The 14443-nt window shown below is 46.5% G+C and overlaps 1 protein-coding gene across 1 annotated transcript in view; it reads right to left on the reverse strand.

The window, feature by feature from the left end:
* The window catches only part of LOC127575719 (transmembrane protein 164-like), an 86641-nt gene that overhangs the window by 19397 nt on the left and 52801 nt on the right, over positions 1–14443 (reverse strand). The window contains 2 exon segments of the mRNA XM_052025718.1: positions 2292–2370; positions 8140–8206. Of these exon segments, the coding sequence (XP_051881678.1) occupies positions 2292–2370; positions 8140–8206 (146 nt within the window).

The following is a 14443-nucleotide window of genomic DNA, read 5'->3' on the forward strand; positions in this document are numbered from 1 at the left end:
AGGTAGTACAGGGTAAAAGCAATAACACAATACAGAGTAAAGTGTCACAGCTACAGGGAAGTGCATTGCAGGTAGACAATAAGGTGCAAGGTCACAACAAGGTCAAGAGTCCATCTCATCGTATTAGGGAACCGTTCAATAGTCTTATCACTGTGGGATAGAAGCTGTCCTTGAGCCTGATGGTATGTGCCCTTAGGCTCCTGTATCTTTTGCCTGATGGGAGAGGGGAGAAGAGAGAATGTCCAGGGTGGGTGGGGTCTTTGATTATGCTGGCTGCTTCACCAAGGTAGCAAGAAGTGTAGACAGAGTCCATGGAAGGCAGGCTGGTTTCCGTGATGTGCTGGGCTGTGTCCACAGCTCTCTGCAGTTTCCTATGGACAGAGCAGTTGCTGTACCAAGCCGTGATACATCCAGATAGGATGGTTTCTATGGTGCATCGATAAAAGTTGGTGAGTGTCAAATGGGACATGTCCCTCAACCTCACGCTCAGGACTCCCCATCATGTACCTTCCCCAATCCGTGACCTCTGCCGCTATAACCCCAGAGATCTTCGTACATTTCCATTAGTCAAGTCGAGCTTACTGTCATGTGCACAACTTGCTTGCAGCAGCGTCACAGGCACGTAGGTACAGACAACACACAGAACATAAATTATACATAAATTATACAAGACAGTGAAGAGAGAAAGTGTCCTACAAAAAGCCATAATCAGAGACAAGTTGGAGAGGTCAAGTAGGGAGAGGTTGGCCAGGCTGGGTCTTTATTCCTTGGAACGTAGGAGAATGAGGAGCGACCTTATGGAAGTGTTTAAAATTATGAGAGGCATAGATAAGGTGGACGGTGACAGTCTTTTCCCCAGGGTAGGGGAGTCCAAAACTAGGGGGCAGAGGTTTAGGGTGAGAGGGGAAAGATTTAAAAGGGACCTGAGGGACAAGTTTTTCATGCAGAGGGTGGTGAGTATATGGAACGAGCTGCCAGAGGAAGTGGGTGAGGCAGGTACAACAGTATCTTTTAAGAAGCACTTGGATAGGTACATGGAGGGGCGGGGCTTGGAGGGATATGGGCCGAACGCAGGAAATTGGGACTAGCTGGGTGGGCACCGTGGTCGGCATGGACTGGTTGGGCCGAAGGGCCTGAATCCATGCTGTATTGCTCTATGACTCTGTCCACAGCAGTGCAAGAGGTGGTGCGTAGTGTCCCATTGCTGAGGTAGGGTTGGAGTTGTGCAGATTGGTTCAAGGACCTGACGGTTGTCGGAAAGTAGCTGTTCCTGAACCTGGTGGAAATTAATTAAATCTGTCCATCTTCTCTTCCAGGATTCTAATAACCAATCGACTGCATCACTTGTCACTTTGTCCCTCCTTGGTTATATTATTGTGACTGCATTACATCTTTAACAGACAATGTGGCATGTTGTGACACCGGCCAATAGGTGAAGGGTTTTGGGACAAGTGACCAGAAGTCCAGATATGGATGGACAGGTGGAGAGGTTCAGGGAGGGGATTTCAGAGTTCGGGGCCCAGGTGACGGAAGATACAGTCACTTGTGGGAGAACAATAACTACATTAAAGGGTACTATGTAAGTGCAAGGTGTTGTCTCTTCTGTCCTTTGGACACAAATGCCACTGTACAGCTCACTGGAGTGTAGTCCATACTGGAGACTCAAGGCAAGTTTGTGCCCCAGTGAAGAGGTGGTTCAGAAGTGTAGTCGCTCCAGTGCAGGCAGTGGATGGGCGACGCCTCTCGTCCATGTTTACTGGGCACCTCCTCCGAGCCAGGAACATGTAGCTTCAAGCCACATTCTGGGCATTTACACATCATCCGGGCTGCAGTTCCAAGCACTGCTGATTCCAATCCAGGAGCTCTTCTCGCAACACTCATCCTTCAGCCAACATTATCTGGCAATGCTGTGTGTGTGTGTGTGTGTGTGTGTGTGTGTGTGTGTGTGTGTGTGTGTGTGTGTGTGTGTGTGTGTGTGTGTGTGTGTGTGTGTGCGCATTTGCATCTATGTGTTTGTGTCTGTGTGTGCACATGTCTGTCTGGGAGTCTCTTCGTCTGTCATTCTGTGTGTGTGTATGTGTGTGTGTGTGTGTGTGTGTGTGTGTGTGTGTGTGTGTGTGTGTGTGTGTGTGTGTGTGTGTGTGTGTGTGTCTGATCTTCTTGTGTTAATTGGCTGCTACATTTACCACAAGCCAAACAATGACTAATTTCAAAGAATTCTTGGCTCCAGGGCATCACGAAAATACAAGCCCATAAACAGACAACATCCAGAACAGGTCTCTAATCCTTACCCCCTTTATTGAGCAGGTAAAACGGGACGACATACATGAGGATGTGCTGTATGTAATACACCTCCGTCTCAAAGGGAAGCTGCAAGCAAGACACAGAAATTACAACTGTGACACGTAAAGGCCCTCAAGGGAGCACAAAAATATTGCCAAATAAAGAAAATTGCAGATGTAGGGAAGATTCAGTGGTGAGGATTGAAGAAGCTGTTGTTCTCTCAGGGCACAGGAAGTTAAAAAGCTCTCCCTCTCTCTATTAAAAACTCCTTCTTAAATCCTTCCTCTTTGACAGAGTTTTTGATGACCCACAGAACATAGAACCGTACAGCACAGGAACAGGCCCTTCGGCCCACTGTGTTGTACTGAGCTAATTAAGCCAGTGACACCTAATTAAACTAATCCCTTCTGCCTGCACGAGGTCCATATCCCTCCATTCTCTGCATATTCATGTGCCTGTCTAAGAGCCTCTTAAGTACCTTAAGACCCATCCTAACATCAATTATTTAATAATTGATATTGTGCTATGTCTCAGGATGTTCTGACACATTAAAGATGCCAAGTGATTGGAAAATTTTGTGTTGTTGTTGAACCTGCTCCCAGTTTCCTGGATGATCAGAGAGTTGTACAGCATAGAAAGAGGCCCTTCAGCCCACCGTGTCTATGCTAACCATCATGTCTATCTATACTAATCCCCCTTGCCTGCATTAACTCCATATCCTTCTATGCCCTGCTCATTCAAATACCCAAGTATTTCAAGTATTAGGGACATTTAAGAGAGATAGCCACATGAATGATAGAGAAATGGGGGGCTATGTGGGAGGGACGGGTTAGATAGATCTTAGAGCAGGATAAAATGTTGGCACAACATTGTGGGCCGAAGGGCCTGTACTGGGCTGTAGTGTTCTATGTTCTATGTTCTACCCATCCAGATGCCTCTTAAATACTGTTACCGCCTCCTCTGACAGCTCATTCCAGGTACCAACTACACTGTATGTGAAAAATCTACCCCTCAGATCCCCTTTAAACCTCCTCCCTCTCACCTTGAGTCTACACCCGCTAGTTTTAGACACCCCTACCTCGGGAAACAGACTCTGGCTACCTACTCTGTCTACACCTCTCATAATTGTGTCATCTCTCAGCCTCCTTCGCTGCAGGGAAAAGAGACCCAGCCTATCCAATCTCTCCTTTTGACTACAGCCCTCCAATCCAGGCAACATCCTTGTGTGTCTTTTACATAGAACATAGAACATTATAGCACAGTACAGGCCCTTCGGCCCACAATGTTGTGCCGACATTTTATCCTGCTCTAAGATCTATCTAACCAGTCCCTCTCACAGAGCCCTCCATTTCTCTATCATCCATGTGTCTATCTAAAAGTCTCTTAAATGTCCCTAAAATGTATCTGCCCCCACCACCTCTGCCGGCAGTGTGTTCCACGCACCCACCACTCTCTGTGTAAAAAACTTACCCCTGACATCCCCCTTATTCCTTCCTCTAATCATCTTAAAATTATGTCCCCTTGTGTTAGCCATTGTCGCCCAGGGAAGTCTCTGACTGTCCACTCGATCTATGCCTCTTATCATCTTGTACACCTCTATCAAGTCACCTCTCCTCCTCCTTCTCTCCAAAGAGAAAAGCCCTAGCTCACTCAACCTATCCTCATAAGACAACTCTGCACCCTCTCTAGCTTAGTCACGTCCTTCCTGTAGTGTGGTGACCAGAACTGTTCACAATATCTGAGGGCAAACTGACCAACGATTTTTACAACTGTAACATGACGTCCCAACTCTTGTGCTCAGTGCTCTGAATGATGAAGGCTAGCATGCCAAATGCCTTCTTCACTACCCTGTCTACCTGTGTTGCCACTTTCAGGGAAGCATGTACTTGTAGTCCTAGGGGTCTCTGTTCTACAACACTCCTCAGGGCCCTACCATTCACTGTGTACGTCCTGCCCTGGTTTAATTTCATCATAGAACTATAGAGTAATAGAGCACAGAAACAAGTCCTTTGGCCAACTCATCCATGCCGACCAAGATGCCCACCTAAGCTAGTCCCATTTGCCTGCATTTGGCCCACATCCCTCTAAAATGTCCCTGCCCATGTACCTGTCCAAGTGTCTTTTAAATGTCGTTATTGTACCTGCCTCAACCACTTCCTCTGGCAGCTCGTTCCATATACCCACCACCCTCTGCATGACAAAGTTGCCCCTCAGGTCCCTCTTAAATCTTTCCCCTCTCACCCTAAACCTGTGCCCTCTAGTTTTCAATTCCCTTTCCCTGGGAAAGACACTGAGTGCATTCACCCTCTCTATGCCCCTCATGATTATACACCCCTCAGTCTCCTGCACTCCAAGGAATGAAGTCCCAGCCTGGCCAACGTCTCCCTATAACTCAGGCCCTCGAGTCCTGGCAACATTCTTATAAATCCTTGCACTCTTTCCAGCTTAATGGTGTCTTTTCTCAGAGTAACCAAAACTGTGCACAGTACTCCAAATGCAGCCTCACCAACTTCTTGTACAACTGCAACACAACTTCCCAAAATGCAACACCTCACATGTGTCCCAATTAAATTCCATGATAGGTGATGACAACTTCAAGCTTCCTTGCCCTCTAAAATAGGGAGTTCCAAACTTCCCGCTACTCTTTGGCTGGAAAACAAAGGGTTTTTCTCAAATCCCCTGCAATCCATCTGCCGTAAACCCTTTATGCCTTGTTATGGATCTCTTTGCTGAAGTAAATAGACCTTGTTCACTTTATCCAAGCCTCTATTTTTGAATACATAACTCATCTCCCCCTTGCCCACACAAGCAACCACAGCTCAGGCAACCTTCCCTCCCTCCCCACCATTAGTAGTATCTACAGGAGGCAACATCCATTATCAAAGATCCCCACCGTCCGGGCCGTGCCATTTTCTTGCAGCTACCATCGGGCAGGAGGTACAAAAGCCTGAAGTCCCACACCACCAGGTTCAAGAACAGCTACTTCCCTTCAACCATACGGTTCTTGAACCAACCTGCACAACCCTAATCACTACAGTGTAGCAACATGATGACCACTTTGATCACTTTGCACTAAAATTGACCTTTTTTTCTGTAAAAATTGTGTGTAATTTATGTTTAATTGATGTTTTTCTTGTGAATGCTGCTTATCTGATGCTCTGTGCCTGTGATGCTGCTGCAAGTAAGGTTTCATCGCACCTGTGCACACATGGACTTGTGCATCTGACAATAAACTCGACTTTGGCTTTAACTCAGAACTGAAACTCTCCAGCCCCGACAATATCTCTGTAAATCCTCCCTCCTTCAAGTTATGGCGCTGCCTCATCCTTCCCCTGACGTTATCGTACTTGAGAGGAAAAGGTTTCGCTGAGTTCAAAATGATGAAGTGTTTTGAGAAAACACACAAGGATAAGCTGTTCCCAGTGATGGGAGGGCTGAGAACCAGGAAAGGCTAAAGCAACGTGATTGGCTAAAGAGGTGATGAGACATTTTACCCAGTGAGTTGAGATCCAATTCAAGTTCAAGTTTATTGTCGTAGGCATACATACACAGGGTATAAATGCTCTGAATGAAAATGAGCTTTTTTTGCAGCAGCAGCACAGTACATTACAGTGATGACAAACATAAGTTACAAAAACTTAAATTATACTTAACTTACATGACAAAATATACTAAAAATATTTCAGATGTTTGAACAACAGATCAGAACACACTGTCCAAAGGACAGTGGAAGTGATTCAACAGTTGGTTTCAATAGGGCATTGGAGAGATAGTGAGGGGGTCATAGGCTGTGGTGTTGTACAGCACAGAAACAGGCCCTTCAGCCCATCATGTCCATGCCGACCATTGTAAGATAAGATACCTTTATTAGTCGCGTGTACACCGAAACACACAGTGAAATGCATCTTTTTGCGTGGAGTGTTCTGGGGGCAGCCCGCAAGTGTCGCCACGCTTCCGGCGCCAACGTAGTATGCCCACAACTTCCTAACCCGTACGTCTTTAGAATGTGGGAGGAAACCAGAGCACCCTGAGGAAACCCACGCAGACACGGGGAGAACATACAAACTCTTTATCTACACCAGTCCCATTTACCCACATGGGTTCCGCAGCCTCCTCTGCTGTGGCGATTCAAGTACGTGTCTAGATGCTTCCTAAATGCGGTGGGAGTCTCTGCCTCCACCGCCCCTCAGACAGTGCGTTCAGATTCCAACCCTCCCCCTGGGGGAAAGATACCTCCTCAGATCCCTTCTAAACTTCCTGGTTCTCACCTTAAACCCAAGCCCTCTTATCTTAAGATGCCTTGGGAAAAAATTTATACTATCTATGCCTCTAATAAATGTTGCATACCTCCGTCAGGTCCCTCCCCTCCCCCAGCCTCCTCTGCTCAAAGGAAAACAAACTCAGCCTTTCCTCATGACTGAAACCCAAATCCCATACCAATACCAAACCCAAATCCCAGGCAACATCCTGGTGAATCAACTCTGCACTCTCTCCAGCGCAATCCCATCCTTGCTATAGTGTGGTGACTGGAATTGCACGCAGTGCTCCAGCTATGGTCTAACCAGTGCTTTATAAAGTTGCAACATAGTCATAGAACAATACAGCACAGAAACAGACCCTTTGACCCAACTCGTCCATACCAACCTAGTTTGCCTATCTAAGCTAGTCTCATTTGCCTGCATTTGGCCCAGATCCCTCTAAACCTTTCCTCTCCGTGTACCTGTCCGAATGGCTTTTAAATGTTGTAATTGTACCCGCCTCTCCCACTTCCTCTGGCAGCTCGTTCCATATACCCACCATCCCCTGCATGAAAAACTTGCCCCTCAGGTCCCTTTTAAAATCTTTTCCTTGTCACTTTAAAGCTATTCCCTCTAGTTTTGGACTCCCCTACCCTGGAGAAAAGATTGTGGCTCTTCAGCTCCTCTGTGCCCCTCATGATTTTATAAGGTCATGATGTACCAGCTCTTACATTCTGTGGCACAGCTAATGAAGGCCAGCATCCCGTATGCCTTCTTGACCAACCTCTCTATCTGAGCTGCCTCTTGCAGGGATCTATGGACTTATACCCCAAGGTCCCTTTGTTCATCAACACCCCTCGGGCCCTTCAAGGTGGCAGAAAAGGCATTTACCACACTGGCCTTCATCAGTCAGGGCACTGAGTGTAGGAGCTGGGACGTTATGTTGCAGTTGTCGGTGAGGCCGCACTTGGTGTACAGTGTAAGTTTTGGTCACCCTGTTATAGGAAAGACATGGTTAAACTGGAAAGAGCACAGAGAAGATTTACAAGGTTGTTGCCAGGACTCAAGGGCCTGAGTTATAGGGGGAGGTTGGCCAGGCTGGGTCTTTATTCGTGTGAATGTAGGAGAATGTGGGGCGACCTTGTAGAAGTGTTTAAAATTATGAGAGGCACAGATAAGGTGGACGGTAACAGTCTTTTCCCCAGGGTAGGCGAGTCCAAAACTAGGGGGCATAGGTTTAGGGTGGGAGGGGAAAAATTTAAAAGGGACCTGAGGGACAACTTTTTCACACAGAGGGTGGTGAGTATATGGAACGAGCTGCCAGAGGAAGTGGTTGAGGCAGGTACAATAAGCAGCACTTGGATAGGTACATGGAGGGGCGGGGCTTGGAGCAATATGGGCCGAACTCAGGAAATTGGGACTAGCTGGGTGGGCACCGTGGTCGGCGTGGACTGGTTGGGCCGAAGGGCCTGTATCCGAGCCGTATTGATCTATGACTCTACTTACAGAATTACAGGGAGGGAAAGTTGATCAAAAGAGCAGTTACAAGGACACGGAGAACAGTTACAAGCATGGACAAATCAGGGTGAATAAACACCTGCGCCAAAACAACACTCACCAGTCTGGTATTGAGCACAGGGAACAGTAAGGCCAGAAGAGGTCCATTCAACATGTGTACATGTAACCTGAGGAAGAAAGCAGATCAAGGGATTACAAACCAAAAACCAAGACTAACCCGAGGGCACGAACGCTGAATTCTCCGACGTCTGGTAACCGCTCCGCCTCTGCCCCTTTTCTCTCTTCTCCTGATCCCACTGGGCCCCATCACCCGGTCTCTTTCCCGTCCCCCGACCTCTCCATCACCCACTCACCCCTCCCACTGGTAAATTGGTAATTGGTTTATTATTGTCACGTACCAAGCTACAGTAAAAAAAACTTTGTTTTGCATACCGTTCATACAGATCATTTCATCACATCAGTGCATTGAGGCAGTACAAAGGAAAACAATAACAGAATGCAGAATAAAGTGTTACAGTTACAGAGAAAGTTCGGTGCAGGCAGACAGTAAGGTGCAAGGGCAAAATGAGGTTCCCCTCATTCCCCTCCCCACCTCCCTCCCTTTTATTCCAGGCTCTGCCTTCTTCTCCTATCAGATTCCATCTTCTTCAGCCCTTTGTAACTTCACCTCTCACCTTCCAGCTTTTTGCATCACTCCCGCTCTCCCCCCCCCACCCCACCTACCTATCACCCCCCCTCACCTGGATCCACCTATCACCCGCCAGCTCTTGCTCCACCCCTCCCCCTGCGTTTTTTACACTGGCGATCTCCCCTCTTTCTTTCGGGTCAGATGAAGGGTCTCCACCCAAAACACCGACTGTCCATTTCCCTCCACAGACACGCTGCCCGACCCGCTGAGTTCCTCCAGCATCTTGTGTATTGCTCCAGGTTCCAGCAGCTGCAGTCTCTGGTGTCTCGGTCTTCTATGGCAGGCCAGTAGTTTCACAGTGACTGCTACATAGATGGTCAGCATTGACACGATGGGCAGAAAGGCCTGTTTAGCACATAGAACACTACAGCACGGTACAGGCCCTTCAGCCCACAATGTTGTGCCGACATTTTATCCTGCTCTAAGATCTAACTAACCCTTCCCTCCCACATAGCCCCCTATTTCCCTATCATTCATGTGTCTATCTAAGAATCTATTAAATGTCCCTAATGTATCTGCCCCCACAACCTCTGCCGGCAGTGCGTTCCAGGCACCCACCACTCTCTGTGTAAAAAACTTACCCCTGACATCCCCCTTATACCTTCCTCCACCTTAAAATCGTGTCCCCTTGTGTTAGCCATTGTCGCCCTGGGAAAAAGTCTCTGACTGTCCACTCGATCAGTGCCTCTTATCATCTTGTGCACCTCTATCAAGTCTCCTCTCGTCCTCCTTCTCTCCAAAGAGAAAAGACCCAGCTCGCTCAACCTATCCTCATAAGACATGCTGTTTTGGATTGGGTGCTGTGTAATGAACCGGAGGTGATTAGGGAACTAAAGGTAAAGGAATCATTGGGAACCAGTGATCACAATATGATTGAGTTCAGTTTCAAGTTTGAGAAGGAGAAGCTGGTAACTGGTGTATCGATATTTCAGTGGGACAAAGGAAATTACAATGGTATGAGAGAGGAGTTGGCACAAATTGATTGGAAGAGTAAGCTGGCTGGAGGGACGGCAGAGGAGAAATGGAAGGAATTTCTACAGGAAATAAGGAAATTGCAGGATAGATATATTCCAAGAAAAAAGAAGGTTTTGAATGGAAAAAAGGCACAAATGTGGATAACGAGAGAGGTGAAGGCTAAAATAAAAGCAAAAGGGGCGGCGTACAAAGAAGCAAAAATTAGTGGGAAAATGGAAGACTGGGAAGCTTTTAAAAACCTGCAGAGAGAAACTAAGAAGGTCATTAGGAAAGAAAAGATGAATTATGAAAGGAAGTTGGCGGATAACATTCGAAAGGATACTAAGAGTTTTTTTAAATACATAAGGAGTGAAAGAGAGACACGGGTTGATATAGGACAAATTGATAACGGTGCAGGAGCTATTATAATGGACGATAGAGAGATGGCAGAGGAATTGAATGAATATTTTGCATCGGTCTTCACCATGGCGGACATCAGCAATGTGCCGGTTAGTCAGAAGTCTCATGAAATGGAACTGAGTTCAGTTAAGATTACTAGGGAGAAGGTGCTAGGAAAACTAAATGGGCTAAAGACTGATAAGTCTCCCGGACCGGATGAGGTGCATCCCTGGGTTCTGAAGGAGGTGGCTTTAGGGATAGCGGAGGCATTGGTGATAATTTTCCAGAAATCAATAGATTCTGGCATGGTTCCGGAGGACTGGAGGGTCGCAAATGTAGTTCCGTTGTATAAGAAAGGAGGGAGGCAGCATAAAGGAAATTACAGACCTATTAGTCTGACGTCAGTGGTGGGAAAGTTATTGGAATCTATCCTCAAGGATGGGGTTACGGAATACCTAGAGGCGCAAGGCAAGATAGGTCCTAGCCAACATGGTTTTGTGAAGGGAAGATCCTGCCTGACCAACCTATTGGAGTTTTTTGAAGAAATCACAGGTAGGGTGGATAAGGGAGAGGCGGTAGATGTTGTGTATTTAGACTTTCAAAAGGCCTTCGATAAGGTGCCTCACAAGAGACTGATTAATAAGATGAGAGGTCATGGAATTACGGGTAGGATAACAGAATGGGTGGAGCATTGGCTGGTTGGCAGGAAGTAAAGAGTGGAAATAAAAGGATCTAGTTCTGGTTGGTTACCGGTTACTAGTGGTGTGTCGCAGGGGTCGGTGTTGGGACCGCTCCTTTTTACCTTGTACATTAACGATTTGGATGATGGAATAAATGGTTTTGTGGCTAAGTCTGCAGATGACACCAAGATAGGTGGAGGAGTAGGGAGTATTGAGGAGACAGGAAGGTTGCAGAGAGACCTAGATAGTTTAGGAGAATGGGCAAGGAAATGGCAGATAAGATTCAATGTCGAGAAATGTGCAGTTGTACACTTTGGAAGCAGAAATAAGCGGGCAGATTATTATCTAGAAGGAGACAAAATTCAAAGTATGGAAGTACAAAGGGACTTGGGGGTACTCGTGCAGGATACCTTAAAGGTTAACCACCAGGTCGGATCAGTGGTAAAGAAAGCGAATGCTATGTTGGCATTCATTTCGAGAGGTATAGTGTATAAAAGTAAGGAAGTGTTGATGAGGCTCTACGGGGCACTAGTGAGGCCTCATTTGGAAAATTGTGCGCAGTTTTGGGCCCCACATCTTAGGAAGGATGTGCTGACGTTGGAGAGGGTTCAGAGGAGATTTACGAGGATGATTCCAGGAATGAAAGGGCTTACGTATGAGGAGCGTTTGTCGGCTCTTGGACTGTACTCACTGGAGTACAGAAGAATGAGAGGGGACCTCATAGCGACATTTAAAATGTTGATAGGAAAGGACAGAGTAGATGTGGCTAGGCTGTTTCCCTTGGTGGGTGAGTCCAGGACCAGAGGGCACAATCTTAGAATTAGAGGGTACAGTTTCAAAACAGAGATGAGGAGAAATTTCTTTAGCCAGAGGGTGGTGAATTTGTGGAACTCCTTGCCACGTACAGCAGTGAAGGCCAGATCAGTGGGGGCGTTCAAGGAGGAGATAGATAGATATCTAAATAGTCAGGATATCAAGGGATATGGGGATAAGGCCGGAAATTGGGATCAGAATAGGTTTTTTTTTGTTTTTTTTCCACCACCACCACCCCCCCCCCCCAATTCCCCATTTCTCATTTCTTTTTTTCCCTTTTCCTTGGAGAAGACTCGATGGGCCGAATGGCCTGCTTCTGCTCCCTTGTCTTGTGATCTTGTGATGCTCTCCAATCCAGGCAACATCCCGGTAAATCTCCTCTGCACCCTTTCTAAAGCTTCCACATCCTTCCTATAATGAGGCGACCAGAACTGAACACAATACTCCAAGTGTGGTCTGACCAATGTTCAATAGAGCTGCAACATCTCCCCATGCCTCCTGAACTCAAAACCCTGACTAATAAAGGCCAACAGACCATACGACTTCTTAACAACCCTATCAACCTGCGCGGCAACCTTGAGGGATCTCTGTGCTCCACAACTCTATGACTAAACTTTTAGATTTATTTAATTAAATTTAAAGTATTCAACTGTGCTGGTGGGATCTGAACTCTGATCTCTGTATCATCCTTCCAGTATCAGAAGCCTAGTAACATAATTTCAATGCAACTGTAAACCAAAATTCAATCTAAAAAGAAAAACACTGCTGGAAATCCTCAGCAGATCAGGCAGCATCTATGGAGTGAGAAACCAAGTTAACGACGAGCCTTCATCAGAACTGATTCTGCTAAAAAAAAACTCATCGACCTAAGAGGTCTGTTCCTCTGTCCACAGATGGCTGACCTGAGGAGCATTGTTTTATTGGGAGGAATGGGGTGTCCTATTTTGGTCTGGCAACCTGTTACTGGTGGAGTGCTGCATTGATCGGTTATGTCACAATTCCCCAAGCCTCACAGATCGAAGCCTCCACACTCTGTGCCACCCGACACTGGGGAGAACGTGGTTTAATAAACACGACTTGGTTTGCACAGAACTTCATGCAGTTCCAAGGCACCCTGAGGGTTTCAATCCATGCTGCTCATTGTTTGTCACATGCTGACATTAGCTTCCAAATTCCTGTTTAACGCATGTCATTATGTCTCTGTTTTCCATTCAGTTTCATTTATAATATGAGTTTCTGTGGTTTATTGCTTAAATCACAGCACTCAGCAGTCAAAGTCCTGGATCACTTATAATTGGTAATTGGTTTATTATTGTCACATGTACCGAGGTCCAGTGAAAAGCTTTGTTTTGCATGCCATCCATACAGATCATTTCATCACAACAGTGCATCGAGGTAGTACAAGGGAAAACAATAACAGAATGCAGAATAAAGTGTTACAGTTACAGGGAAAGTGCAATGAAGGCAGACAATAAGGTGCAAGGTCATAACAAGGTAGATTGTGAGGTCAAGAGTCCATCTTATCGTACTAGGGGACTATAAAATAGTCGCATAACAGCAGGATAGAAGCTGTCCTTAAGCCTGGTGGTACGTGCTTTCAGGCTTTTGAATCTTCTACCTGATGGGAGGGGGGAAGAAGAGAGAATGTCCGGGGTGGGTGGGGTCTTTGATTATGTTGGCTGCTTTACCGAGGCAGCGAGAAGTGTAGACAGAGTCCATGGAGGGGAGGCTGGTTTCCGTGATGCGCTGAGCTGTGTCCACAACTCTCTGCATTTTCTTGTGGTCTCGAGCAGAGCAGTTGCCAACCAAGCCGTGATGCATAAAAATTGGTGAAGGCCAAAGGAGACATGCCGGATTTCTTTAGGAAGTAGAGGCGCTGGTGAGCTTTCTTGGCCATTGCTTCTTCAAGCTCTCAACCCACTCGACCTCAGCCCTGTTGATGTAAACAGGAGCGTGTGCACTGCCCTACCATGGCAGCTGGAGAATTTCATTTCATTTCATGTAATTAAATAAACTTGGAATATTTTTCTTTTAACAAAGCCTGACTCAGTAATGGTAACCGTGAAAGCACGGATTGTTGTAACAAGCCATCTAGTTCACTGAAGTCATTCAAGGGAAAAAATCTGCCATCTATACCAATAGAACAGTATAACACAAGAACAGGCCCTTCAGCCCACAATATCTGTACTGAACTAATTGACACCTAATCCCTTCTGCCTGCACATGATCTCTATCCCTCCATTCCCCGCATATTCATGCGTCTGTCTGAGACCCTCTTAAACTATCATATCTGCCTCCACCCCCACGCCTGGCAGCGCAGTCCAGGCACCCACTACCCTCTATGTAAAACATTTGCCCTGCACATCTCCTTTGAACTTTCCCCCTCTCACCTTAAATGCATGTCCTCCAGCATTAGACATTTTGACCCTGGGAAAAGGCACCAGCTATGCCTCTCATAATCTTATAAACCTCTATCAGGTCTTCCTTCAGCCTCCACCGCTCCAGAGAAAACAACCCAAGTTTGTCCAACCTCTCCTTGTAGTTTATACCCTCTAATCCAGGCAGCATCCTGGTCAGGTCTACAGAGGAATCCGGACCCACATTCTTAACTGGCTACTCAGCTCAGGGGTAATCGGGAATGGACAAGAAATGCTACGATTGCCAACAACACCTGTACCCATGTGTGAGAACAACTAGTTAGTGTAGAATTTACCATAGAAACTCATCACAGCATCTGCCAGTCTTGACAAACTGGTAAAATCCAAACTGGGTGGAGAAGAATTTGGGGATTATCAAGGACGAGGTACAGGAGCCTGAAGACCCACACTCAATGATTCAGGAACAGCTTCTTCCCCTCCACCATCAGATTT

Source organism: Pristis pectinata, chromosome 11 (genome assembly GCF_009764475.1).
Source record: "Pristis pectinata isolate sPriPec2 chromosome 11, sPriPec2.1.pri, whole genome shotgun sequence".
Lineage (NCBI taxonomy): Eukaryota > Metazoa > Chordata > Chondrichthyes > Rhinopristiformes > Pristidae > Pristis > Pristis pectinata.